General features: G+C 44.4%; 1 protein-coding gene across 4 annotated transcripts in view; it reads left to right on the forward strand.

Annotated features, from left to right (window-relative positions):
- COPB2 (COPI coat complex subunit beta 2) overlaps positions 1-25772 on the forward strand; it is a 1357654-nt gene that overhangs the window by 611636 nt on the left and 720246 nt on the right. For all 4 annotated transcript variants that reach the window (XM_044070023.1, XM_044070026.1, XM_044070024.1 and 1 more), the window contains exon 16: positions 20293-20403. In XM_044070023.1, coding sequence (XP_043925958.1) covers positions 20293-20403 — 111 coding nt within the window. The remainder of the gene's footprint in view (positions 1-20292; positions 20404-25772) is intronic.

The raw sequence follows: 25772 nt of genomic DNA on the forward strand, positions 1-25772 counted from the left end.
TGATGGTTCTTCTTTGTTTGGACCAAAAGTTAGAGACCCTCACCAGAAGTGAGCAAGACAGAAAGACTCTATCTGCCGTAGGAGTCTGTTTTTCCACCCCTACTGGACCTTACCCTAAACGTCAATGGGGAGGGAAAATGTGGTTCCGCAAAACCCAAAGAGCCTTTCCGAACTCACAAGGTGAAGTCTCCACCGGGGGCAGAGGAGGGGGGCAATGATGGAAGACGATGCCCACACGGCAGAGGGGTCCGCAGAACCAGGGCGACAGGATTCAGTTCCTTGGGAAGCCCTATCAGCGCTCCTGAAAGGAGGCCCGACTGTCCTGCTCTGGAGGCAGTTGGGGGACTTTGTCTTTGTACCTAAGTGCCTGGCTAAAAATTTCAGAAGACCGATGAGTACAAAATGTCATATCCAGAAGGCTATTTCATCCCCTTTCATACCCAACCTAGACCAACAACAGGAATCCTGGATGTTCCACCCAATCTATGGGATGTTGCAACAGTAGAGGTTCAAAAACTATTAGAAAAGAGTCATCCAACCAGTTCCAGCAAACCAGCAAGGATCCAGAACTTACTCAAGATCCTCATAGTAGAAGAGCCTTGGATCCTGGACCCAGTGCCGGATCTTTTGACCCAGTCCATCAGACTGAAAGCTTGGCTGCTCCAATTCCTAGAATAGCCAGGTTCCAAAATTTATCAGAAGCTCAACATATTATTTTGTCCTCAAATAAGTCCTCAACAAGGAAACTATATCTCAGTAAGTGGAAAAGGTTTTCCATCTGGGCTCGGCAGAATAACATTGACCCTTTTTTTAGCCTCCATATCTGATATCTTAGAGTTTCTGACCAAACTGTTCAACGAAGTACCTGCAGCAGCAACCATCCATATAGGTAAATCTGGAAATGGTATTATGTCCTACAAGTTGATGCACCTAAAACCACCGATCAGATCTCCTACCGCTCCATGGAATTTTAATCTAGTCCTATCCAAGATTATTCTCCCACCCTTTGAACCATCTTCTTCTTGTGAGCTGAAATATCTTTCTTGGAAGACCATTTTCTTGGTGGCCATTACATCAGCACGCAGAATTTCGGAGTTGCAAGCCCTTTCAGTTAAACACCCATACTTGATATTCCACAAAGATAGGGTTTCCCTCAGGATGAACCCGTCGTTCTTACCCAGAATTTGTTCTGAATTCACCCTTAATCAGGCAATTGAATGACCTGTTTTCTTTCCCAATCACTCTAATCAGTTGGAATATATGCTTCACAAACTTGACGTCCATAGACAACTTTGTTCTGTTTGGACAGGACAGAAGACCATAGAAGAGCTGATCGGTTGTCTCCTTTTCAGATTCCAAAAAAGGTGCACCGGTATCTAAATCTACCTTATCTAAATGGCTTTCTGATTGCATATCCTTTATATATCATGAGGCAGATATGTCTTTAGATGACAAAGTCAAGGCTCATTCAACCAGAGCGGTTTCTTCTTCCATAGCCTTCTTGGCCAAACTACCCATTGATTTTATTTGTGCAGCTACCACATGGTCAAAGCCACATACCTTCATATCTCATTACAAGGGAGACAAGGCCTCTAGGGACAGGGCTTCATTTGGGTCTGCTGTCCTTAGACAGGTACTCCCATGAGCCACGCAAGTTTGTGGTGCTGGGGGCGCTACCCATCGGTAAGAATAAAGGCGAGATTGAACAACTTCACATAAAGAAGTTATGTACTTACCATAACGTTCCATGTGAGTTGTTCTTCTCGTCTTCATTCTTATGACCCCCCCCCTCCACCTGTCCCCATCCAGTGTCTGGAAGTTCGAGAGGCTCTGTGCTGGTTTTGGTTCTTCTGTGGAGTTCACTAGTTGTCTCTGTGATTTCCTTGAAATCTGAGGTAGGTTTAACACTAGTTGGCAGCAAACAAGATCTGGGGAAGGTGGAAGTGCATTATGGGATATGGTTTTGGCTCGAGGTGTTGAGACCTCGAGCTTTGCATTTTAGCCGACTCAGAGCCGAGGATCGGCTCCGAACCCATCTGTAAGAATGAAGGCGAGAACAACAACTCACATGGAACATTATGGTGAGTACATAACTTCTTTTTTTGTTTATCACTAACTAGATATCTAGGCTAAGACAGAGGAGGCTGTTGCCGCTAAGCAGGTTTGGAATATAATTGGTAGGAGATTATCCTCCCCTTAGCATTCTTGACTTGGAATTCTATCCATTGTTTACAAATTATCAAAATGCCAGAAAGGAAAGAAGTGTTGTGCAGTCAACTCTCAGTTAACCCACACCCATGGGGATTGGTAGATGCCAGATAACTGTAGTTTCTGGTTACTTGAGAGTTACCATTAAAAATAGGCCTGACTAATAACTGTACGCCATACTATTTGTTTGGTTTGAGTTGTTCTCGGGTTGGGGAGAGAAGGAATTTATTCCTTTTTAAAACTCTAAAACTTTAAAAACGTAAGGTGTTTTTCACCGGGGGGGGGGCAGAACGTGCAACACATGAAAGTTGTACTGTATTTCTTCAATTTTTTTTTTGACAGTTGCTTGAGTTCCAGTTAACTAAGAGTGTACTGTAGTACAGTTGTGTAAGGTAGTGACTAACAACAGAGGTTGATTTTTTTTTCTACCTGTTGATATTAAGAGCCCTTCCACTTTCCTGTCTGCTATTAAGAGCCCTTCCACTTTCCTGTCTGCCGTCTTTGTTTTTATTCTCTTTTGGTGCTGTGGTGTGGCATAGAGTGGTAGGAATATGGTGAAGACATGCTTTTTGGTCACTCATCAATAGGAGGAGACAAGGACAGAACCCCTTCCACCACCACCATAAGTTAGCTTAAGTTAAGCTAAGATAAGTTTAGCTATCTGTCCCTTGAAAAAACAGCAAGCTTTTCTGTTTTCTAATTGCCTTGTGACAGTTTGCTTACCTACTGGATTCCGACAAGAGATAACCTTTACATGTTTGATGGGTTTGTTTGTTTAGTTTTGTTAAATGGGATAGTTCATAAGGGCATACAGGCCCTTTTTCATTGGACGCCTTGAAAAAAAGCTCCATTAGTTGCTTAGATACGTACAGATAGAAACTAATGAAGTAAGTTTGACCATAATGTTTTTGTTATAATTCTGTTAAATTTGCATAGCTCATTAGTGCAGCAGTTAACATTGTCACCCCATAATGTTTGGTTCTCTGGTTCATTTCCAAGCTCTACTGCCTTTTGTACAAAGTTTGCATGGTCCTTTATCTCCATGGGTTTTTAGAGAGTGCTATGGTTTCCTCCAACTTTCTGAATGCATACTATAAGTAAATTTTGGTGATCCTCCAAATTGTCTTTGTGTGTGCTGGGTGTATGTATTTATTTGTGTATTCTGCTATAGACTGGCATCCTGTCCAGAATTGGTGTCTGTCTTGTGCTTGTTGAGTGGCAGGATAGGCACCAGCTGCCTTGCAAACCTGAAATAGATAAAACTACTATACAAAAAAAGAATGATTGAGCAAATACATGTAAGTATGTAATGTGCATCTAGTAGAAGGGAACTAGAGATATGAGAAAACATGCATGTCTTTCTTCAAGATGTGTACATATTTACAGTAATCAGATTATCGCATTTCTTAGTCATCATTTTGCAGGGCAGTATTCTGAGATGAACATATGATGTACATAAAATGGGTAAATGCACATGAATATGACTGTAGTCAGTTTTTGTGAGATTTAATTAAGGATTTGATATTTGTTGTAGAACAGATTTTACATGAATACTGAAGAACATTCCAGAAGTTTTCACCACCTTGCTAGATAGCTTGTTTTATAGGTTGATGCTAGTTAAGTAATTATGTTGAGCAAGCACTTGCCTTGGGGTGTTTATGCCCTTGTGCCCAACTACAGACAGTGTACCAGATTTTATACTTATCTTTTCTAAGCTTGGTCTTTATTGATGGTGCCGCAGAACTGTTATTGATCTTTTTCAGGCCATATAAATTCTGCTTTTGATTTTGTGGTGCCTACGTTTACACTGCTGTGATGCTGCCATTGAGTGACCATGTGGTTTAAGACGAAACAGCAGTTTAACTACTTGCTTCAAAAACTGAGCCAACAGTGAAATGATTTTAAGTTCTGCACCACAGGTTTCAAGCTATGAAAGAAAATCTGTCATGTTCTTTTGCATTGAATACCTTCCACAACTATACTTCAGATAATGGAGAAATTAGCACAGTAGTGAACGTATATGCCTGCAGCTAGGTGAGCTAATCCAAGACTGACATTTGGACTGTAGAATTAGTTTCAGAGTTGACAGTGTCCGTTTTTATCATCTTGTAGCAGAACAAGTGCCCTGTCTGAAGTGCAAGTCATTGCGAGTCCCAACAAAAGTAATTGTAGATGTCCTTCCATTCATTGGTTGCAGTATTCTTCACCTATGGGGTTCCCTGCCGTGGGTAGCCCGACATCCAGCCATTGTACCAAAGCCTACTGTTGCTTTAAGGGACATCAAATGTCACATGTATGCTCCTCGAGTAGAGTATGGCATAAATGTGACAGCTGGATGTACCATTCTCTGAACTTCTTTGTTGCCAGTCCAAATGCATCCTTTGATTGTCGGTCTGAAGGCTTCTGTCTGTTTCTGCCAGTTCAAACCCATTTTTGTTCTCCAGTTGAAAGCCTGCATCTTGTTTGGTGGTATCTGAGCTGTTACAGGTGTACCCCATTAGGATTTTTTTTTTCTTGGCTTTTTTTTTTACTTCGGGGGAGGAGGTTAATGTCATCCAGGAGGGGTAAATGTCAGTGCAGGAAACAGATTTCCCCCCACAAAGACCACCACAATAAGTTTATTTTGATTAGGAGCCTCTTGTGACCATATGGCCTGTTCTGTTGGTCAGACTTTCATACTGAAGATCCTGCGTAGTAGACTTTCTTCCCTTGCCTTGTATCTTGAGAACCAGTGCCTTAAGCTTTTCTCTAAGGATACAGTAGAAGGAACATCCTGCCCCAGGGGTCAGCCATTAGGGAAGAAGGTTAAAAAACTAAGACTGGAATCTTCTGCCATCCAGCCTCTGCCAGGTGTTTCTCCCAAGGTCGGTGAAAACCTGGAGGCTTATTGTCTGATTCCTCTGCTGCGACTGACTTGGCGGCCGGTGAGGATCTGGCTTGCAGCACGTCTGACAAGGCTTTGCAGTTGTCCATTTCGGACGTCGGGGGGGGGGATCCTTGGTTCATTATTTCTGAGAGGCCTAGGGGTGTTCTACAGATTCTAGTTAGTGAAAAAGTTCCTACTATGGTTATTGAATGCTGTCCTGAGTCAGAGCCTTTGAAGTTTTATAGTGCATACATACATTTAAAGAAGAAACAAAAAAACTAAACATGTTTCTTCTGCTCCTAGTAATCCACAGAGTGAGTGGCAGACTTTTACTCAGGGTCATTTTAATGCTTTGATGGCATTAAAACCTCCTTGAGGTTTCTGTTCCAGCTCCCCCTTGGTCTTCTACTCCCCTTTAAAGGCCTAGGGAACAGGATTCCTGTGAGGAGTCAGATTCTGATGAGGAATCCCTTGCTTACTCTTCCCAAATTCCTTCTCCTTTGGACTGTGGACCAGCGGAAGAGGAATCTTATAGTACTGATGCTCCTTTTGAAGAGATTTCCTTTGAGGACACAATTTCCAGGCTGATGGAATTTTTTAAATGGGATTGTGCTCAGGTCTCTGATATCCATAAGGGGTACTATCAGTTGCTGTAGATGGAATCTCTGAAACCTTCTGCTATTCCTCCTGTTTTGGCTACTTTATTGGTTGCTTTTTCCAATGCCTGCAAACGCTCCTGATTCTCTGCCCCCCCTGCTCCCAAGAAACCTGATAGGTTTTATATGGTATCTGAGGACTATAACATTTTGCATAAATGCCCTATTGCTAACCCTTCAGTAGTGTCCATAGCTTCTGACAGGCCCTCTCACTTGCTTCCTTCACCTAAATTACTGCCTTCTGATAAAGACAGTCGAACCATGGAAAGGCTAGGTTAAGTTTTGCACCACAATAAAAAAAAGAGCAACTAATGGTCTTAAAACTTTGTTGTTGAGCTCAGTCACACATTTCCAAAAATCATGAAACCCAGGTAGTGTTCCAAAGCAACAAGCCTTTATTTATCACAATTAAGTGATCCTCAGTAACAAAAAAATCAGAAATATTTTAACAATGTTAAACACATCATCTTTTATCTGCTTAGAAGTAGGTATGGAAAGTATACATATTGTTTAATTTTAAATCTGTCTATTCATGGCATACAATATAAACAGGGCCATAAAAGTGCATTTTAGGACAGCAAGTACCCACCCCCCACACACTACTACTGATTAGATCAAACTAAATCCTAATTAAAGAAAACGCTAGCTATTTGCACCCCACATTCTAGGATCAGTTATTAAGAAGAGCATACCATATACATAAAGAGTTTTAACTAAAATCACTTTCAGCTAACTAATGCAATAAAGCCTTCATCAGGTATGTGACAAGAACAAAAAAAAAAAAAACACATAGCCGTCCAACCATAAACATAATCAAACTCGAACACTATAAATATATAAATACATCTGTGTAATAATGTCTAGTTTGTATATAGTAAATCAGCTACCCTGGCCTTTAGGGCTATTAATTATGAGACCCAGATATCCAGGTATGTGTTGGCTGTTCTTTCTTAGGTTTGTCGGCTTATTTCTGATCTCCCTGACTTTGAGGGTAAAACCTCTGCTCTTTCCTTGTTAGAGACTTCCTCATGAGTGGTTCGTCATGCCATCAAGTGTAGATCTGAAGTAGGATATTCATTTGTCTGCAACCTGTGGGTTATGGATCCGATATCGGATCCGAACCGGCATAGTTTTCCAGCTATGGAGCCAAGCTCTCAGCTCCTCCCCTCACCCATAATGCCCTGCTCTACCCTCATGACCTCAGATCTTGTTTGCCGCGCTGGTAACTAGATGTGGATTTCATAGCTCTCAGCTAAGTGGATTTTTCTTGTTAAAAAATAGAGAATTTTTTCCTTCTTTAACAATTTTTGTGTGAAAGTTGTAGGTTTCCTATTATTATTGACTGTTTTTAGTGTAATTTAATTTTCAGTAGTAATTTTTATTCCTCCCCTCGCTGGTACGTAGAGTGTGTGTGAGGCCTGTGTGCTTCTTTATTTTTTAAGTTACTTTCTGTAACTTTTGGTTAAATTTAGAGACTATGGCTGAACAGCCTAAGTCCATATTTTCTAGTCCGAGTGTGGCCATAAGCTCACCGCTGATGGCCACACTCGGTGTAAAGTGTCTTGGGGTTGAACACCTCACATCTGGTTGTTCCATTTGTGCAGGGTTCAACCCCAGGGCACTGAGGAGCGGAGGTCCAAGCTGGTCTTGGCGGGTCTTTACCCGGACTCGGCTCCGACCTCCGCTCCTTCGGGACTCCGGCTGCAGTTGTTCCTCTGGCACCCCTCCTGCTCCTGGGACTCAAACTCCCGCCCAGGACAGGAGAGGGATGCATCTAAAAGGACCGGAGGGAGAAGCACCAGGCGGCGGGCCGAGACCTCTGTTCGCCCCGCCAGCCAAGCGGGCTTCTCCCGGCTTCCTTGTGCGGTCTCCTCCTTCTCGGCCCGGTCACCTGTGTGCTTCTCACCGGGTCCTGAGGAGGAGGAGATTCGATCTCCGCCGAGGCTATCGAGGAGGCATTCCAGGCCTACCTCGGTAGCCTCGCCGAGATCTACCCATAGCTCGATGCTGATCTGGACCGGATGATGAGAAGGTTCATCCAGGCCCAGATGCAGATGGGAGTGCTCTTGCCTCCCCCGGGGGAGCTCAACACCCTTTTAAGCCTATTGCTCCTTCTCCGACCCGCTTCCCGGGTTCGGAGCAACTGAGCCGAGCAGCTGAGCCGGGGAGGTCGAGCCGATAGTACTTGGTACCGGATCCGACCATGCCCTCGAGTGCCGGATCTGATCTCGGAGCCTGGATCCGAGCCGGATCCGGGGATCAGTGCTCTTCGGGCCCGCCTGTGTCGGAGCGCACTGTCCTTCTCGGATCCGAGTGCTGGGCGCCGGCCCGATCCACTCTTCGATCTGAGGGGAGCCATTGTCGGATCCTTTGGTCGAGGTCGGCCCCTCGGCTTTTGATGTAGTGGAGAGGGCTCTGTTGAGGGTCTCCGGACCCCGGCACTTGCTTCTCGCTCCGCCCGCTCCCTCTGCACTGGGCCAGGCTTCCACCATCCGGCCCCTGGGACAGCCTGCTTGTGCCCCAAGTTGCTCCCATGGAGCAAATTGCTGCTTGCGAGGACTCCTCTGACAGCCCCCAGAGGAGGCTCCTCGCAAGCATACGGCAAAAGGAGGCACATTGACTCCCTGAGTCTCTCACTGAAGACACGGACTTGGAGGAAGGGAAGGCTCCCCACGGTCACCTCGAGGATGTCTCCTTCGGAGACATCATGGAAATGCTCCGTATTAGGGGGTGGTCTGCCCCAAGTCTTCCTCGGACGAGTCCGTGTTCTTGGAGGCATTCAAACGGGCCCGTCTACCTCTTGGGTGTCCCCTGCCGACCCCTGGTGGACCTTATTACCACCAGGGCGTGGAAGGAACCGGACACCGTGGAGCCAATTCCCAAAAGACCTGATAGAATCCTTAGCCCGCCTTCTGACAGGACCCATTGGAGTAAGGGGCCTCCTGTAGATGCCATGTTGATGGCGGCGGCCACAAAGAGGGAACTGGCTCAGGAGAGTCCCTCAGTCCACCCACCGAGCAAGGAGTCTCGATGATGGACCGCTTGGGGAAGCGGATGTTCAGTTCGCGACCTTCTGTAAGGGCGCTGAACTATTTGGCACATGTTATTCGGATGCAGCGAGACCTTATTAAGGAGCACGCTGCATCCCCTGAGTCCATTTCGGAGGAGGACAGAGCTCTGCACTCCACCAAAATGGCCACTCTTAGGTCAGTCACAATACTTCTATGCGGCTACTCTCCCATGCTACGGAGGGCCGCCAGAGCTGCGGGACAGGACTGGTCACTAGACGCCAGGCCTGGCTCCGCCACATTTTTCTGAGCCCTTCAAGGCGTTTGCGAACGCCCCTTTGATGGTTCTGCTCTGTTTGGCAAGACCGCTCATGAGACGTTGACCCAGAGCGAGAAGGACGGGAAGACGCTGTCTGCCGTCGGAATCCGCTTCTCTGCACCCCAGAGGCCCTATTCTAGGAACCAAAAGGGTCAGAAGAAGATGTGGTTCCGGAAGTCGCAGCAGTCCCAGCCTGCTCCGGACAACCAGTCCTTCCGTGGCAGAGGAGGACAGGGAGGACGCCGCCCTAGAGGCAGAGGGGCTCCCAGAAACTTCGGGTCCAGGGAACCTTTCTCTGAACGGCCGGCGCAGCAACCCTGAGGGGTTGCCCGACTGCTCTACTCTGGAGGCAGTCGGGGGACGTTTTTTGGGGCACCTAGCGGCATGGGAGGCCATAACATGGGACCGCTGGGTTCTCCAAATCATATGCAGCGGATATCACATTCCTTTCCTTCACCTTCCAAAGTTGAAGTCCCCCCCAGACCTACCACCCCGTCAAAGGGAGGCCGCTTTGGCAGAAATTGGCCAACTGCTAGAGAAAAGAGCCATCCAGCCCGCTCCCCCAGACCAGATCGGATCAGGGTTCTACTCCAGGTTCTTTTTAGTGCCAAAAGACGGGGAACCAAGACCAATCCTAGACCTCTCTCTTGAACCTGGCAGTCCCCAAAGAAAAATTCAATGGTCACTCTACAATCTATTCTCCCTTCTGGGAGAAGGCCACTGGATGTGCTCGATAGATCTCAAGGACGCGACTACCACATCCTAATGGACAGACGCCCAGGAGGTTTCTCCGCCTCGGCTGGGAGCCAGTCACTACCAGTTCGGGTCCTTCCCTTTGGTCTCACCACAGCCCCCAGGGTGTTTACCAAAGTACTAGCAGTGGTAGCGGCCCACCTGAGGCTTCAGGGGTGCAGGTCTTTCCCTACCTGGACGACTGGCTCCTCACCGCCCCAACAAGGCATCTACTTCTCTGGTGAGACTCCTTTCTCCATCTTGCTCCATTTCTGGGCATCACAATAAATACAAACAAGTCCAACCTGGCACCCACTCAGCTCTTAGATTTCATAGGGGCCAGACTAGACACAAGGAGTTTCACGAGCCTTCCTCACTGCGGACAGAGTTCTAAATCTGCAGCTCCAGGTGCGGGCCATTCTCCATTCATGTTCTGTTCCAGCGGAGTTGGTCCTGAGGGCTCTAGGGTCCATGGCTTCGATAGCACTTCTTCCTCTTGCCAGGCTCAATATGCGATTCTACAGTGGACGCCTTAGTACAGTGGTCATACCTTGCTCTCCCATGCATCATCCCATAGCGATCAGCAAGGCTTGCAAGCGGTCCCTCTTGTGGTGGCTCCACTCCCGGATCTCCACGAGGGTCGCCCATTTTGTGCTTCTCCCCTCTCGCCACGGTGACCACGGACGCCTCCCTCGGGTGGGGGCACTTTGGGCGGACAGTCCAAGGCACGTGGAACCATTCAGAGACCTTACTGCATATCAATGTTCTTGAGATGAGACCAGTGCTCTTAGCGTTGCTAGCACTTCAGGACTTTCTTCCCTTGGGAACAATTGCGATTCAATCGGACAATATGTCTGTTGTCTGGTACATCAACAAGCAAGGGGGAACAAGGTCTTACCTCTTTGTCGAGGCCATGAGAGTTTGGGAATGGGCAACCTCCACCAATCGCTTTCATAGCAACGCACATTCGGGTCGGTCCAACATCCTAGCGGACAAGCTCAGTCGCACCATTCTGACCCCTTACGAGTGGTCTCTCAATTGTCAAGTAGCGAACGCATATTCGCACGGTGGGGAACCCTTCATGCGATCTTTTGCTTCTCCCTCAAACACCAAGTGCGACAGTTTTTCGCTCTAATACCTCCTCCCGGAGGTACCCCAAGAGACGCCTGGTGCATGCTTGGCCACCCGGTCTTCTGTATGCCTATCCACCCTTGCCTCTGATGCTGCAAGTTCTTCAGAAAGCCTCTCGGTGGGTTGCAGAATGATTCTCATTGCTCCATTCTGGCCTCGACAGATCTGGTTCCCTTCCTAAGGTCTCACCGGTGAATCCTCCTTGGATTCTAGATCCCATTCGGATCTGATATCCCATCCATCCTGCATTCCTCCTCCGAACCTGGACAACCTGAAGCTGACCGCTTGGCTGCTCCAGTTCCACTCTTGATAAGGACTCCGGTATTTCTTCTCCGGTAAAGGCTATTTTGGTGGCGGCTCATAAACCATCCACTAGAAAGGTTTACCAAGCAAATGGAACGCTTCTCTGTGTGGAGCGGCAAGGCCTAGATCCCTTCACGGTTCCTCTCCTGTAGTGCTTGATTTTCTAACCTCTCTCTTTAATGATGGTGCCAGCAGTTCCACAGTCAAAGTTCAACTGGCGGCAATTTCTCACTATCACATTGGTCAAGAGTCTAATCCTCTTATGTCAGCCAAATTGTGCAAAACTTTTCTTAAGGGTACTTTCCTTCTCAGGCCCCTATAAAGCAAGCAGTTCCTCCTTGGGACCTTTCTTTGGTCCTACAGGCCTTGACCGCTCCCTTCGAGCCAGCTGCTACAGTGGATCTCAAATTCTTGTCTTACAAGACAGCCTTTTGGTAGCCATTACATCAGCCAAGAGAGTTTCTGAACTTCAAGCTTTATCAGCTAAACCTCCTTACTTGGTTTTTATCCGGACCGTGTCTCCCTCAGGACCAACCCGTCCTTCCTTCCTAAAATCGCTTCTGAAGCAAACATCAATCAATCCATTAACCTCCCTGTTTTCTTCCCTAAGTATGAAAACAAAGGTGAATATAGGCTACACTCACTAGATGTTCACAGGCAACTAAGATTTTATTCAACAGGACAGCTGGTCATAGGCAATCCGACCAGCTGTTTATTTCCTTTGCAAAATTCAATTTGGGCAAGCCAATTTCTAAAGTTTCTCTGTCCCGCTGGATTTCACAGTGCATTTTATTGGCTTATCAAGCGACAGGAAGGCCTCAAGACCGGAGGGTGTTCATGCCCATTCAACCCGGGTCAGTATCTACCTCGGCAGCCTTCAAGGCTAGGATTCCTCTAGATGATATTTGTGCAGCAGCCACGCGGGCTTCATCTCATACATTTATTTCTCACTATAAGTTGGATCTTGCATCTAGGGTAGAGCATCCTTTGGCTCCGGTGCTCCGGAATATCCTTCCATGATGGCCGCCCAAGATTCAGGTAGCTGGGGACTCTGTCCACAGGTTGCAGACAAATGAATATCCTACTTCAGATTTGAAGTTATGTACTCACCATAACGTTCCATCTGAGTAGGTGTATTCATTTGTCTGCAACCATCCCGCCCTCCTATCCCCCTGGCCTTTCAGTTTCCTGCATATTACTTGTTACCCTTTTGAGGGTATTGTTGCTTTGGCAAACTCGATCTGAGGTCATGAGGGTAGAGCAGGGCATTATGGGTGAGGGGAGGAGCTGAGAGCTTGGATCCATAGTTGGAAAACTATGCCGGTTCGGATCCGATATCGGATCCATAACCCACAGGTTGCAGACAAATGAATACACCTACTCAGATGGAACGTTATGGTGAGTACATAACTTCTAATTTTCATGCAACAGATGCCTCTTCTAGGGCTGCTGCTTTGGTTCAGTAATGAGGAGGTATTCTTGGCTTAGGCTTCAGCCTTTACCTGATGATATAAAAGCTAAGTTGATGGATGCTCCTCTTGATAAATTTTTTTTGTTTGCGGAAACAGCTGCTGGTTTAAGTCCCTTCAGGATAAGGGGAAGGACTTTCAGGAACTCGTACGTATTTGTCTCTCCTGTACCTAAATTTCCGAGAAGCTACCCTAATAAGCCAGCCTTTGTTCACAGGCAATCCCGCCTTCCTACTAAGGTCTAAAAGAGTGGCAAGCAGGCTCCTCCTACTAAGTTTACTCAGAATTCAGGAACTTGGAAGTCTTCCCTTACTGATAAACCAGGTGCTGTGTGACTGTCCATTTCTTATAGGTTCATAGGTAGGTACTAGGCTATCGGCCCTGGGGCCTACACAAGCCCAGCCAAAAAGATAGCCTGGCTTTTGCCAACCAAGAAAATTATTTTCCTGTGCCACTGTTAAGCAGAGCCACAGAGGATTGGGATTTCTTTAAGTGGAGCATGTCCAACAGCTCTGGGTTTGACATAGCTTTGTATGTTAGGCAGAAATCACCTCTGAGTAGGCGATGTGCGATGGAGTTAAAGCTTCATTCCGAGCCTCATTTCTCTTTCTCTTCCTCTTCCTGTTTTGCTTCAGATTACTAAGAATTATTGGGTTCTGTCCATTTGCCAGGGGTATTTCATAGTTTGCAAATCCCATTTTTTTTCTTGGCTTTTTTTGCTCGAGGGAGTGAGGTTGAATGTCATCCAGGAGGGAGTAAATGCCAGTGCAGAGAAACAGATTTCCCCCCCACAAAGACCACCACAATAAGTTTATTTTGATTAGAGAGCCTCTTGTGACCATATGGCCTGTTCTGTTGGTCAGACTTTCATACTAGAAGATCCTGGCGTAGTAGACTTTCTTCCCTTGCCTTCCTATCTTGAGTATAACCAGTGTGCCTCTAAAGCTTTTCTCTAAGGATACAGTAGAGGAACATCCTGCCCCAGGGGTCAGCCATTGGGGAAAAGAAGGTTAAAAACTAAGACTGGAATCTTCTGCCATTCCAGCCTCTGCCAGGTGTTTCTCCCAAGGTCGGTGTGAAACCTGGAGGCTTATTGTCTGATTCCTCTGCTGCGACTGACTTGGCGGCCGTGAGGATCTGGCTTGCAGCACATCTGACAAGGCTTTGCAGTTGTCCATCTCGGACGTTGGGGGGGGGGATCCTTGGTTCATTATTTCTGAGAGGCCTAGGGGTGTTCTACAGATTCTAGTTAGTGAAAAAGTTCCTACTATGGTTATTGAATGCTGTCCTGAGTCAGAGCCTTTGAAGTTTTATAGTGCATACATACATTTAAAGAAGAAACAAAAAAACTAAACATGTTTCTTCTGCTCCTAGTAATCCAAAGAGTGAGTGGCAGACTTTTACTCAGGGTCATTTTAATGCTTTGATGGCATTAAAACCTCCTTGAGGTTTCTGTTCCAGCTCCCCCTTGGTCTTCTACTCCCCTTTAAAGGCCTAGGGAACAGGATTCCTGTGAGGAGTCAGATTCTGATGAGGAATCCCTTGCTTACTCTTCCCAAATTCCTTCTCCTTTGGACTGTGGACCAGCGGAAGAGGAATCTTATAGTACTGATGCTCCTTTTGAAGAGATTTCCTTTGAGGACACAATTTCCAGGCTGATGGAATTTTTTAAATGGGATTGTGCTCAGGTCTCTGATATCCATAAGGGGTACTATCAGTTGCTGTAGATGGAATCTTTGAAACCTTCTGCTATTCCTCCTCCTGTTTTAGCTACTTTATTGGTTGCTTTTTCCAATGCCTGCAAACGCTCCTGATTCTCTGCCCCTCCCCAAGAAACCTGATAGGTTTTATATGGTATCTGAGGGACTATAACATTTTGCATAAATGCCCTATTGCTAACCCTTCAGTAGTGTCCATAGCTTCTGACAGGCCCTCCTCACTTGCTTCCTTCACCTAAATTACTGCCTTCTGATAAAGACAGTAGAACCATGGAAAGGCTAGGTTAAGTTTTGCACCACAATAAAAAAAAGAGCAACTAATGGTCTTAAAACTTTGTTGTTGAGCTCAGTCACACATTTCCAAAAATCATGAAACCCAGGTAGTGTTCCAAAGCAACAAGCCTTTATTTATCACAATTAAGTGATCCTCGGTAACAAAAAAATCAGAAATATTTTAACAATGTTAAACACATCATCTTTTATCTACTTAGAAGTAGGTGTGGAAAGTATACATATTGTTTAATTTTAAATCTGTCTATTCATGGCATACAATATAAACAGGGCCATAAAAGTGCATTTTAGGACAGCAAGTACCCACCCCCCACACACTACTACTGATTAGATCAAACTAAATCCTAATTAAAGAAAACGCTAGCCATTTGCACCCCACATTCTAGGATCAGTTATTAAGAAGAGCATACCATATACATAAAGAGTTTTAACTAAAATCACTTTCAGCTAACTAATGCAATAAAGCCTTCATCAGGTATGTGACAAGAACAAAAAAAACATAGCCGTCCAACCATAAACATAATCAAACTCGAACACTATAAATATATAAATACATCTGTGTAATAATGTCTAGTTTGTATATAGTAAATCAGCTACCCTGGCCTTTAGGGCTATTAATTATGAGACCCAGATATCCAGGTATGTGTTGGCTGTTCTTTCTTAGGTTTGTCGGCTTATTTCTGATCTCCCTGACTTTGAGGGTAAAACCTCTGCTCTTTCCTTGTTAGAGACTTCCTCATGAGTGGTTCGTCATGCCATCAAGTGTAGTTTTCATGCAACAGATGCCTCTTCTAGGGCTGCTGCTTTGGTTCAGTAATGAGGAGGTATTCTTGGCTTAGGCTTCAGCCTTTACCTGATGATATAAAAGCTAAGTTGATGGATGCTCCTCTTGATAAATTTTTTGTTTGCGGAAACAGCTGCTGGTTTAAGTCCCTTCAGGATAAGGGGAAGGTCTTACAGGAACTCGTACGTATTTGTCTCTCCTGTACCTAAATTTCCGAGAAGCCACCCTAATAAGCCAGCCTTTGTTCACAGGCAATCCCGCCTTCCTACTAAGGTCTAAAAGAGTGGCAAGCAGGCTCCTCCTACTAAGTTTACTCAGAATTCAGGAACTTGGAAGTCTTCCCTTACTGATAAACCAGGTGCTGTGTGACTGTCCATTTCTTATAGGTTCATAGGTAGGTACTAGGCTATCGGCCCTGGGGCCTACACAAGCCCAGCCAAAAAGATAGCCTGGCTTTTGCCAACCAAGAAAATTATTTTCCTGTGCCACTGTTGAGCAGAGCCACAGAGGATTGGGATTTCTTTAAGTGGAGCATGTCCAACAGCTCTGGGTTTGACATAGCTTTGTATGTTAGGCAGAAATCACCTCTGAGTAGGCGATGTGCGATGGAGTTAAAGCTTCATTCCGAGCCTCATTTCTCTTTCTCTTCCTCTTCCTGTTTTGCTTCAGATTACTAAGCATTATTGGGTTCTGTCCATTTGCCAAGGGTATTTCATAGTTTGCAAATCCCATCCCCCTTTTATGGGCATTCCTCAACCACCGCAGGAACATCTTTCTTTTTTCTCCAGAGATTCTTCAATACCTTTGATCAGGTTACTGTCAAGAAGTACCTGTGTCCCTAAGGGGGAGGGAGTTTTACTCCAGGATGTTTCTACTGCCCTGAAAAGAGGGTACTTGGAGACCAGTTCTAGACCTCTCTTATCCAAGTACTTTTCTGAAGGTGCCCTCCTTTTGAATGTTGTCCTTTCAGACTTTTTTTTTCCCTCTTTTACTACCTCAGGCCTATATGGTGTTTCTAGATCTCAAGGATACTTGTCTCCATATTCCGATCCATTCCCTTTTCAGGAAGTTTTGCATTTTTCTGTTGCTTCCTGGCATTTTCAATTCTCTGTTTTGCCCTTTGGCATTTTTATTGCCCCAAGAGTATTCACCAAATGCTTCACTCCTGTGATTGTTTTTTTTTGCAAGCTTAAGGGGATCCAAATGTTTTCCTATTTGGGCAATCTTCATTTTGCCATTTGCTTTTTTCAGAGCCTGGGGTTCACAATAAACTTCAAAAAATCTTCTCTGACTTCTCCTCAGGGTCATGTTTTTCTGGGTTGCAGGATTCAGACTATGACTATGCTATGCTGGCATCCCAGCCTCCTCCAAAGGCCTTAACTCTTTTCTTCTTTCAAACTGTTCTTCCTCTATCCTCCATTACAGCCAGGGAGTTTCTGAGAGCTCTAGGTTTCATGGCATCCACCATTCCTATGCTCCCTCTGGCCAAACTCCACATGAGAAAGTTTCAGTGGTTTCTGAGGTCAGTTTAGCTTCAACATGCACATTCTCTAGACTTTGTAGTTCCTCTTGTCTCAAGAAAGATCTTTTCTGGTGGATCCAGCTGTTGTCTCTAAATCCAGGGCTAACTTTTCGTGACCCTCTTCCCTGTCGGGAATTGTTCTCAGACGCGGGATGGGAAGCAGCTTTTCTCTCCCTAAAGGTACAGGGGGTGTGGTCACATCGTCAGCAGAAGGAGCACGTCAGTGTCAAGGAAATGAGACCCCTTCTGCTGGCTGTTCAGGCTTTTCATCCTCTCCTTCTCTCCGGGGCCTTTCCAGGTATTCACAGACTGTACCACAGTGATGTGACATATAGACAAACAGGGAGGAACAAGATCTTGCTATTCACAGACAAATACCCAGTGCTGTTCCTCCCTGTTTGTCTATATACCACAAGATCTTGCCGTTGGCACTCCTGGTCTGGGATCTTGCTGTCAAGTATCAAGTGACTGTTCATGCAGTTTACATCCCTTCATATCAGAATGTTGTGGCAGACACTGTCTGAGCAGGTCCTTACTTAATTCAGTCCCATGAATGGATGCTTCACCAGGATGTTTTTGGACATTGTCCACCAGTGGGGTACTCCTCTAGTTAGAGCTATTTGCCTTCCCTCTGAATAGACAACAACTTCTGTTTTGTGACGGAGTCCCAGGTCCTCTGGTGTGGAAGGTGGATGCCCTCTCCTTTTCTTGGAGTGAGATGTTTCTTTATGCATTTTCTCCCCTTCCTCTCATTCCAAAAGTCCTGTTCAATGTTCAGTAGGATGCTCCCAAAATCTTGTTGGTGACTCCCTTTTGGGAGTGACGGTATTGGTTCCCTCTTCTGCATTTAGCCAAGGGCAATCATCACAAGTTACCTCATGGGGTGGATTTACACACAAGACAAGGGATCTCTTATCCATGCCCACCTGTCCATTCTTCAACTGACAGTTTGGGTTCTAGGATTTTGATTACACATAGACACCTTTTTTCTGAGGGTGTGCTGTGGGTCCTGCAAGAGGCCAGGAAGCCAACTACTAGGAAATCATTCTTATCCAAATAGTTCTGTTTGGTGTCTCTTTGTAATCTGGACCTACTTACTGTGGGTATTCTTTTCGTTCTCTCTTATTTGTGTGAGTTGTTCAATGCCGGTTTGGCCTGTTCTTCTATTAAGGCCCACTTATCCGCTATCTCTGCTTGTCTGCCCTTAACTCCTCCTTTAGCTTCTAGATTTGAGGCTAAACAATTTCTTAAAGGTGTCTTTCATATGAGACCTCCCAGGAAAGCTGTTCCTCCTCCCTGGGATCTTAATTTTGTTTTGGAGAAGTTGACTCAGGCTCCTGTTCCTCCTCCCGAGGATCTTTATTTTGTTTTGGAGAAGTTGACTCGGGCTCCCTTTGAGCCTGCTGCTTCAGCTTCCTTGCAACACTGTTTTTGGAAGACTTTTCTTCTGTTGGCTCATACTTTTGACAGACTTTGTGTCTGAGCTTCAAGCCCTTATGGCTTGTCCTCCTTTTTTGATATTTTAAGGACAGGGTGTCCTTGCATACTAATCCTTCTTTTATGCCCAAGGTGGTTAGTGACTTGTCACTTACAGTCTATTCATTTGCCTATTTTTTCCCGTCTCTGCAATCTGCCAGTGAGAGGGTGTTGCATTCTTTGGATGTGTATAGACAACTTAGATTTTATTTGGATAAGACTAGGGCTGTTAGAAAATCTGATCAGTTGTTTGTTACTTTTCATCCTAAGTCCTCAGGATTAGCTGTATCCAAACTATTTCTTCTTGGATTTCCAAAGCTATTTGTTTTTGTTATACTTTTAGTGGCAAGAGCCTTTCTTCTTCTGCTAAGGTTCATTCTGCTAGAGCTGTGGCTTCTTCTTGTGCTTTTTTCAAGGGGTTTAATATTGATTGTTTTCTTGAAGCAGCTACCTGGACTTCTGTGCATACTTTTACCAAGCACTACAAGTTGGATGGTATCTCCAGAGCTAGAGCTGGTTTGGCCAGGGTCATTCTTCTTGGTTTCTTAGAGGACTCTACTGCTGCTTTCTCCTCCCAAGTTTCTTCTTGAGCTTTGGCACTCTCCCATAGGTGAATAATACTGTAGCAGTGAATGTAAGGACATTGTACGGACAGATACAGTTGTGTAAAATATTACCATAACAGCAGATTTCCTTTCCTTCACTGCTGAAGTATTCAGTACCTCATTCCATCCCCTAGTTCTTTTCCTTCCTGGATGTACTGGTTACCCCCTGGGTTTCCTTAGACTGCTGTTCCTACTGGGGCAATTAGTTCTGAGGATGGTACATCCGGACATCACCTTTATGCCCTACAAGGAGCATACATGTGACGTTCAGCATAGCGGAAAACAGCAGTAGGCTTTGGTATACTGGCCGGATGTCAGGCTACCCACGGCAGGGAATCACATAGGTGAAGAATACTGCAACAGTGAATGAAAGGAATCTACTGTTGTGTTAAGATTTTACACAACTGTACTTTCATTAAAAAGCAGCAAATTCCTAATGTTGTTAACAGCTTTAAAGTGGTTGTGAGTTGCTTACATATACTTGTGTCAAGCTTATTTTAACTTGGAATAATGAGAATATGTAATAATTTATAATTACTGTTAGTATCAATAATTGTAATATCATTATTGAGATAATATAGTTTGAGTTTGTGTGTATGGATGTACTGCACCTAGTTTTTCACATTTCCAAGAATTGCTCTTAATGTCTTGGATATTCATCAGGTACCCCAGCAGATGCATGTACTGTCAAAGTGACTTTAATGAGAAATTTCCACTTTGCATATGTATGGGGGGTTGTATCTTGATTGCATGTGCTCTCATTGGCTTCAGAATTGTAAAGTCCTTGCATATTATGCATCCTTTATCAAAGTTGATTTGATTTTGTAGCTAGCGCGTCATGGTACTGCAGTGCTATTAAAGAATTCATTCTTGTCCATATCTTGAAACATTTTTAGGATTGAAGTCATCGTGTAATTACCTGGAAAAAAGTTTCAAGCATTTCCAGGTGTGTCCACATTTTGTTGTATTTCAGTACAAGTCAGAGAATTGGCAATAGAATTGTCTTTTTTTAAGCCACTGGTTTATACCAAGATGAAAATTGCATTGTAAATGAGTCACTAACAAAAATGGATTACCTTTATTGTATAGTTACACTACCATTTATTCCTTTACAGTTTTAAGAAGAAAGTTGAATGACGGGCTTTTGTTTTAGGTAAGAAAAGAAGTAAAAATCTTGATATGTTTTGTTTGTGTGTTTGTATAGGGTTTTAAACAACAAGCCCTTGCAGTGTCTACAGATCCTGAGCATCGTTTTGAACTTGCACTACAACTTGGTGAACTGAAAATTGCTTACCAATTGGCAGTAGAAGCAGAGGTAAAAAAAAAGTGTGTGCGCATGTGTGTGTATTTACGTGTGTGCATGTGCAAAGTTGCATGACTGCATGTATACATGTATGAATAAAAAGCAAAAGTGTGGAGTTATCTGTATGCAGTTACATACTCAAATGACTGCGAGTTAAGGCATGACGTCATTAAGTTTAATTTTTGAATCTTTCTGTATTCATGCTATGCATATTAACCAATTTAGTCTTCAGAAACAGAATTTGTGAGGAGATTAGAACTACTTGGTCCATTTGATCTGCATGTTTATTTTTTTTTAAATCTTTTTATTAACAGTTTTTCATAATGCAATACAAAATGGTAACAGACAATGTACAACCAAAACAATGAAAGTAATATAGACTTATATACAACAAATAACTATTTACAGATGTGCTTAATGTCCAACAAAATAGATAAGTTAACAGAAGTTAAGCTAGAAGGATATCACATAAACTATCCCAATATTCAGTAAAGTTTGTACTAAGTCTTTGGGTGTATTTCAGATATTTGTGGGCAAGTAAGTGATTGGTAGCAAGTTGTTTAAATCCATCCCAAGTGAGTAGAGATCTGTCCTTCCAGTTAAAGGTGATATAAAGTTTGGCAAGGGAAAAGAGTGCTATTAAAATACAAGTCTGAAGTTTGGATAATCCTGTAGAGGGGGATATGTAATATTGCGAATTTCCAGGACAAAGTAATTTTTTCATATCCCTTTTTTCCAATTGTACCCTAAGGGAGCACCAGAGCCTATAAGAGCATTTGCAACACCAAAAAATGTGGAGCAGATCAGCGTTGTGATTGGTACAGTGGGGACAGAGGGGAGAGGAGGAGGGATAGATTTTAGAAAGTATGGCAGAGGTGAGGTATGCATTGTTTAAGATCATAAGTTGGGTTTTTTAAGAGGATTAAGTTTCAAGGAGAGTTGAATAGCTTGGGAGATTTGGGTTAGAGGTAATGGAGGGATGTTAGTCTTTCCAGTAGTTTAAAAATATTTGATCATTTTGAGTTCGGATAGAAAGAATATGTTTGTATGAATTAGAAATCATTTTCTTAAGTAACAGGAGGTTCCATATGGATTTGCAGGCTTTAATATCATTTGGATTTAGAGAGGTATCTTCCAAGGTGTTACGACAGAGTTCAATGATTTGTCTCAAGATGATTGTATAACTTTTGGGTAGAGACGTGTAGTCTTATTTCAGATAATGAGTTATTTCTGAGAAGAAAGAGATCTGCAATAGTTAACTGTCTGATAAGGGGGTATTTATCTAGGTTGATCATTTTGTTGTTCAGTCTAAGGTTGGGGTTGAGGTAGAATGGTTGCAGAGTATTAAAGCAATGGACAGTTTTAGAGATTTGAAAATCTTGTGAAGAATACTTATTTTATGCTTAATGGTTGATGGTAATTTGAAGTTTTTTAGGTTTTCTGTATTCAGAATGAAGAGAGCTTTTGCCTGTTTATTTTCTTAATGTGAAGCTTATGGTTCCTTGTGAAGTAGTAGCCAGATTCTTGCTTCTCATGAGCATTTTTCTTATGCCTGTCCTCTGCATTCTTGAACAGTCCAGTCTTTGTTTGCACTGCTTCCTTTAGAATAGTGTTCATATGTCTTATGTCTTCCATTGCACACACAGTTGGCACTGAGGCCATTGACTTTCTGGATGGAATAGCCTGGTTTGAATGAGACTGTTTTAAGTGTCTTGTGTCATGCATTTTAATAAGAATGTGAGTGGGAGAAAGGAAATTCACCACAGGGATCACGTCAGTCGCCCTGCTAGACATGGGTCCAGGAAAGTAAATAATGTGGGAAGAAATAGCCAGGGAATTGTTATGGCTAGGCTTGTATAGGCCCTAGGGCTGATAGCCTAGTACCAACCTATGAACCTATGATTTTTACATATATGTTGATCAAGGTACTGAATGATAAAACATGAAATGATCAAATCTGGACTATTGGATGGGTAACTGTAAATTTACCGGGGTTCCACCTGTGTCCCTTTTGGACAGGGGCAGTTTGTGCTGATCGTTGAAATAAGGTTAGAACTTGGCTAGGCTTGTAAGGGCCCTATGGCCATTAGCCTAGTAAATTCCTATGATCGTATGAACAATTAAACCATTGAATGCAAAACACGGAAACTTAACAGATCTCAAAAGGAAAAAGTACATGTCTGTTTTCATCTGATTCAACCTTTAGGGGTTATCAGATCCAACCCAGCACCTTTTAGAAGTTGTGGATCAAGGGTGCTTAGAGTCCTCACTTGCCCATAATTCCTTCTGTTCCCCTTACCCATAATTCCATCTGTTCCCCAAAATACATCAGACCTCATTTGCCTCCTGATTAGATGGACGTGATGTACGACAGCTCTGACTTTAGCACGCTAAGTACTTATTGTCCTCGTAGCGTATTGCTTCTTTTTTCCTGATACTCTCTATTATGTATGTATGTTTGTATATACATATGTATATACCAAACAGAAAAAAGTTAGATTATATTAGTAAGATTGTTTCCTCTAGCTTTCTGCTGTCACTGTTAGATGTATATGTTGTCTTTAGTTTAGTATTAAGCTTTAGTTTGAATATAATCCTTTTCAGAATTTTTCTTAATTCTTTTCTCCCGACAATGGCTGACAAGATTTCTGGCTTCAAAAAGTGTTCAGCCTGTGGCCACTAAGTTCCACTGTAAGACTTGCACTCTCTCTGTGTGCAATGCCTGGTGGCAGCACATTTGGATGAAGACTAAGAGGCTTGCGCCTCCCTTAGTATAAAGCAGGGTTGTAGAAACAAATTTGTATTGAAAGGGTTGATTCCCACCCATGTGGGAACTGTGGCTCAGTCTTCAACTTCTCAATCATTTTCATTTTCTCTAGCAACAGACCAGATAATCTGGAGTCCACCAAATAAAAAGGGAAGACTTAAGAGAGGAGAGAGAGAGAGAAAGAAAGACACCAAAAAGAAGATGAAGAAAACCAGAAATCGATTCCCGGATCTGTTAGAGCTGTTGGATCCAACACTGAAAAGAGCAAGACAATTGGATCAGGGGGCATTTCAGATATATTCACCAGTGCCTTCTCCCCACTTCTCACTGGAGCTGATGAGTCCTAGTCTCCATTCCCCATTGTTACAGGAAAGGTGTTCCTCAAGACCACCTTTGATGGCTTCTTTGAGGTCCTCCTTTTTATCCAAGAGCCTTACTGAAGCAGACATCAACTGGATGATGCAGATATTCCTCTGGACACCGATCCAAATATAGGTTCTCTAATGCCATCCCCATCGAGTGCACTGGGAACTGGCCCAGATATCCCTCCATTTATTTATCTGATTCTGGTCTAACCTTCAAATAGTTATTTGGATGGCGCAGTGGTAAGCATAAGTCACCTCACAGCAAGAGGCTTTCCAATTCAGTTCTTGGCTGGGGTGCCTTCTGTGCAGAGTCTGCATGTCCTCCCTGCGTTCATGTAGGTTTCCTCCAGGTGTTCCGGTTTCTTTCCACATCCCAAAGACATGCGTCTGAAGCATTTCTCCCCGGGCCTCTGCTGAAAACTGTCTTCATTCCAAGTCATACGTTCCAGGTAAACAAATGTAAAAAAAAAAAATCCAGTGCCCATTGGTCCAAGTCTTCCCAGAGCACCCACGTCAGATCTAACAGACCTCTCCATTTAGTCACCAATGGTATCCCTTTTTCTCTATCTCTCTCAACTCCAGTTTTGTCAAAGTGTGGATGAGTCTCTGAGCCAAAGGCTTAGTGCTGAAACTCCGAAGTTCTTGGATCCGTCTTTTCTCTTCTCCTCAGAGTCTTGAGTTCAGTAGTTTGACTTGTTATCAGCCTCAGAGCTAGGGCAGAGCAGAGGATGCTCCTGTTAACTCTTCCTCAAACTGGACGGGTGACTCTTCAGCTACCATTCTGGCCTCAGCTTTCGAGGTATATGAAGGGGGTTCTTTGCAGGCCAAGAGAACAGACATGTCTGTTACGCTCAGCTCCATCACTGCTCTTGTTGAAAAATGCCTGTACCTCCGCACATCTAGATCAGCTGGGACTGTCAGCCTTATTCAGCCTTGGGGTGTTCACCACACCAAGATGTTCATCGTGCATACAGCTGCAGTCATCACACTTGGGGTTATCCTGCCGTCAGGCGGGTCCTCGGTCGGCCGAATTCCAAAGTCTAGGTCCGGCGTCGCTTCTTCTCTGACGTCAGTGCGGCAGGGGTATAAAAGAGGCAGCCAACGCCATTTTCTTCAGTCTTTCTTGACGTGCGGTGCCCGAAGCAGAAGCAGTTCGCAAGTGCCGGTCGGCCAGCTCCTGAGACTTACGAATAGTATTTCAGCCGAAGTCTTCTTTAAAGCTAAGTACCCCGTTGGGGAAACTTTTCTTGCCTCAGACCAATGTCAGACAAAGTTAATAATTGCATTTCTTGTGGGAAGCAAATACCGGATAAGGATTTTCACTCTTACTGTACCTACCTTGCTTAGGGCCAGACCACGACGTCTCAGCCTGCCGTTTTTGTGCTAGGTTTAACAAGCGCACTATTAAGCGCCGGGCAGAGTTCGCCCTTCATTATTTTGGCAAAAAAGTTAATTATATCATGTCGTCGGATGCACCGACGCCAGTTTTAGGCAAAAAATGCAAGGATAAGGACAGACATCCGAGGCCTGCACCGAGTACTGAGATCACGCTTAGGCCGACTACTGGTTCTCCGGTTCTCAGCGAGGCGCCTATGCAGCCCCCGACTACCGATGAAACTACTTTACCGGCGACTTCAGTACCTGAAGTCGCAGGATCCTCTGTCTCCATTCCTACTGCAGATACCGACGCCACTCTTGGCGGGGAAACCGAAAATTTAGCGAGGCCTGCCATTTCTGAAGGCGTTTTCAGGCCTACCACCTCCTCTATTAAATTGTTCACTAAATCTAAAGCTGCAATGAAAATCAAAAAACAGGGTCCTCAGACCCCCTCTCAAGGCCCCATGCCTAAGAAACAGATGCTTAAAATGGCTGAGGATTTGATTACTCTCATCAGGGGTTCTCAACCCCCCCTCAGACAAAGACCCAGGTTGGAGGAAGACTACCCTTCCTCAGACCAGGCTTCTATTACCTCAGACCATTCTGAGGACCAGGATTACGCCTATTCCCCATTTGAAGACTCTGATGCTGAGGAGTCTATTCCCTCGGTCCCCCCCCCTGAGGACTACTCTTTTTGGGGAAACCTTGCATACATTGAGAGAGCACTTCCACTGGGAGGGCCAAGATTACTCAGATTCCAAGAAAAGGCTCAGGGAATTTCTACTACTTTCCCAGCATAGGCCCCTGGCTATTCCTCCTGTCTTAGATATTTTGGATGATGTGTACGCAGAAGCTAGTCTTAATCCAGACTC

Source organism: Protopterus annectens, chromosome 4.part1 (assembly GCF_019279795.1).
Source record: "Protopterus annectens isolate FY-2018-M chromosome 4.part1, PAN1.0, whole genome shotgun sequence".
Classification (NCBI taxonomy): Eukaryota; Metazoa; Chordata; order Ceratodontiformes; family Protopteridae; genus Protopterus; species Protopterus annectens.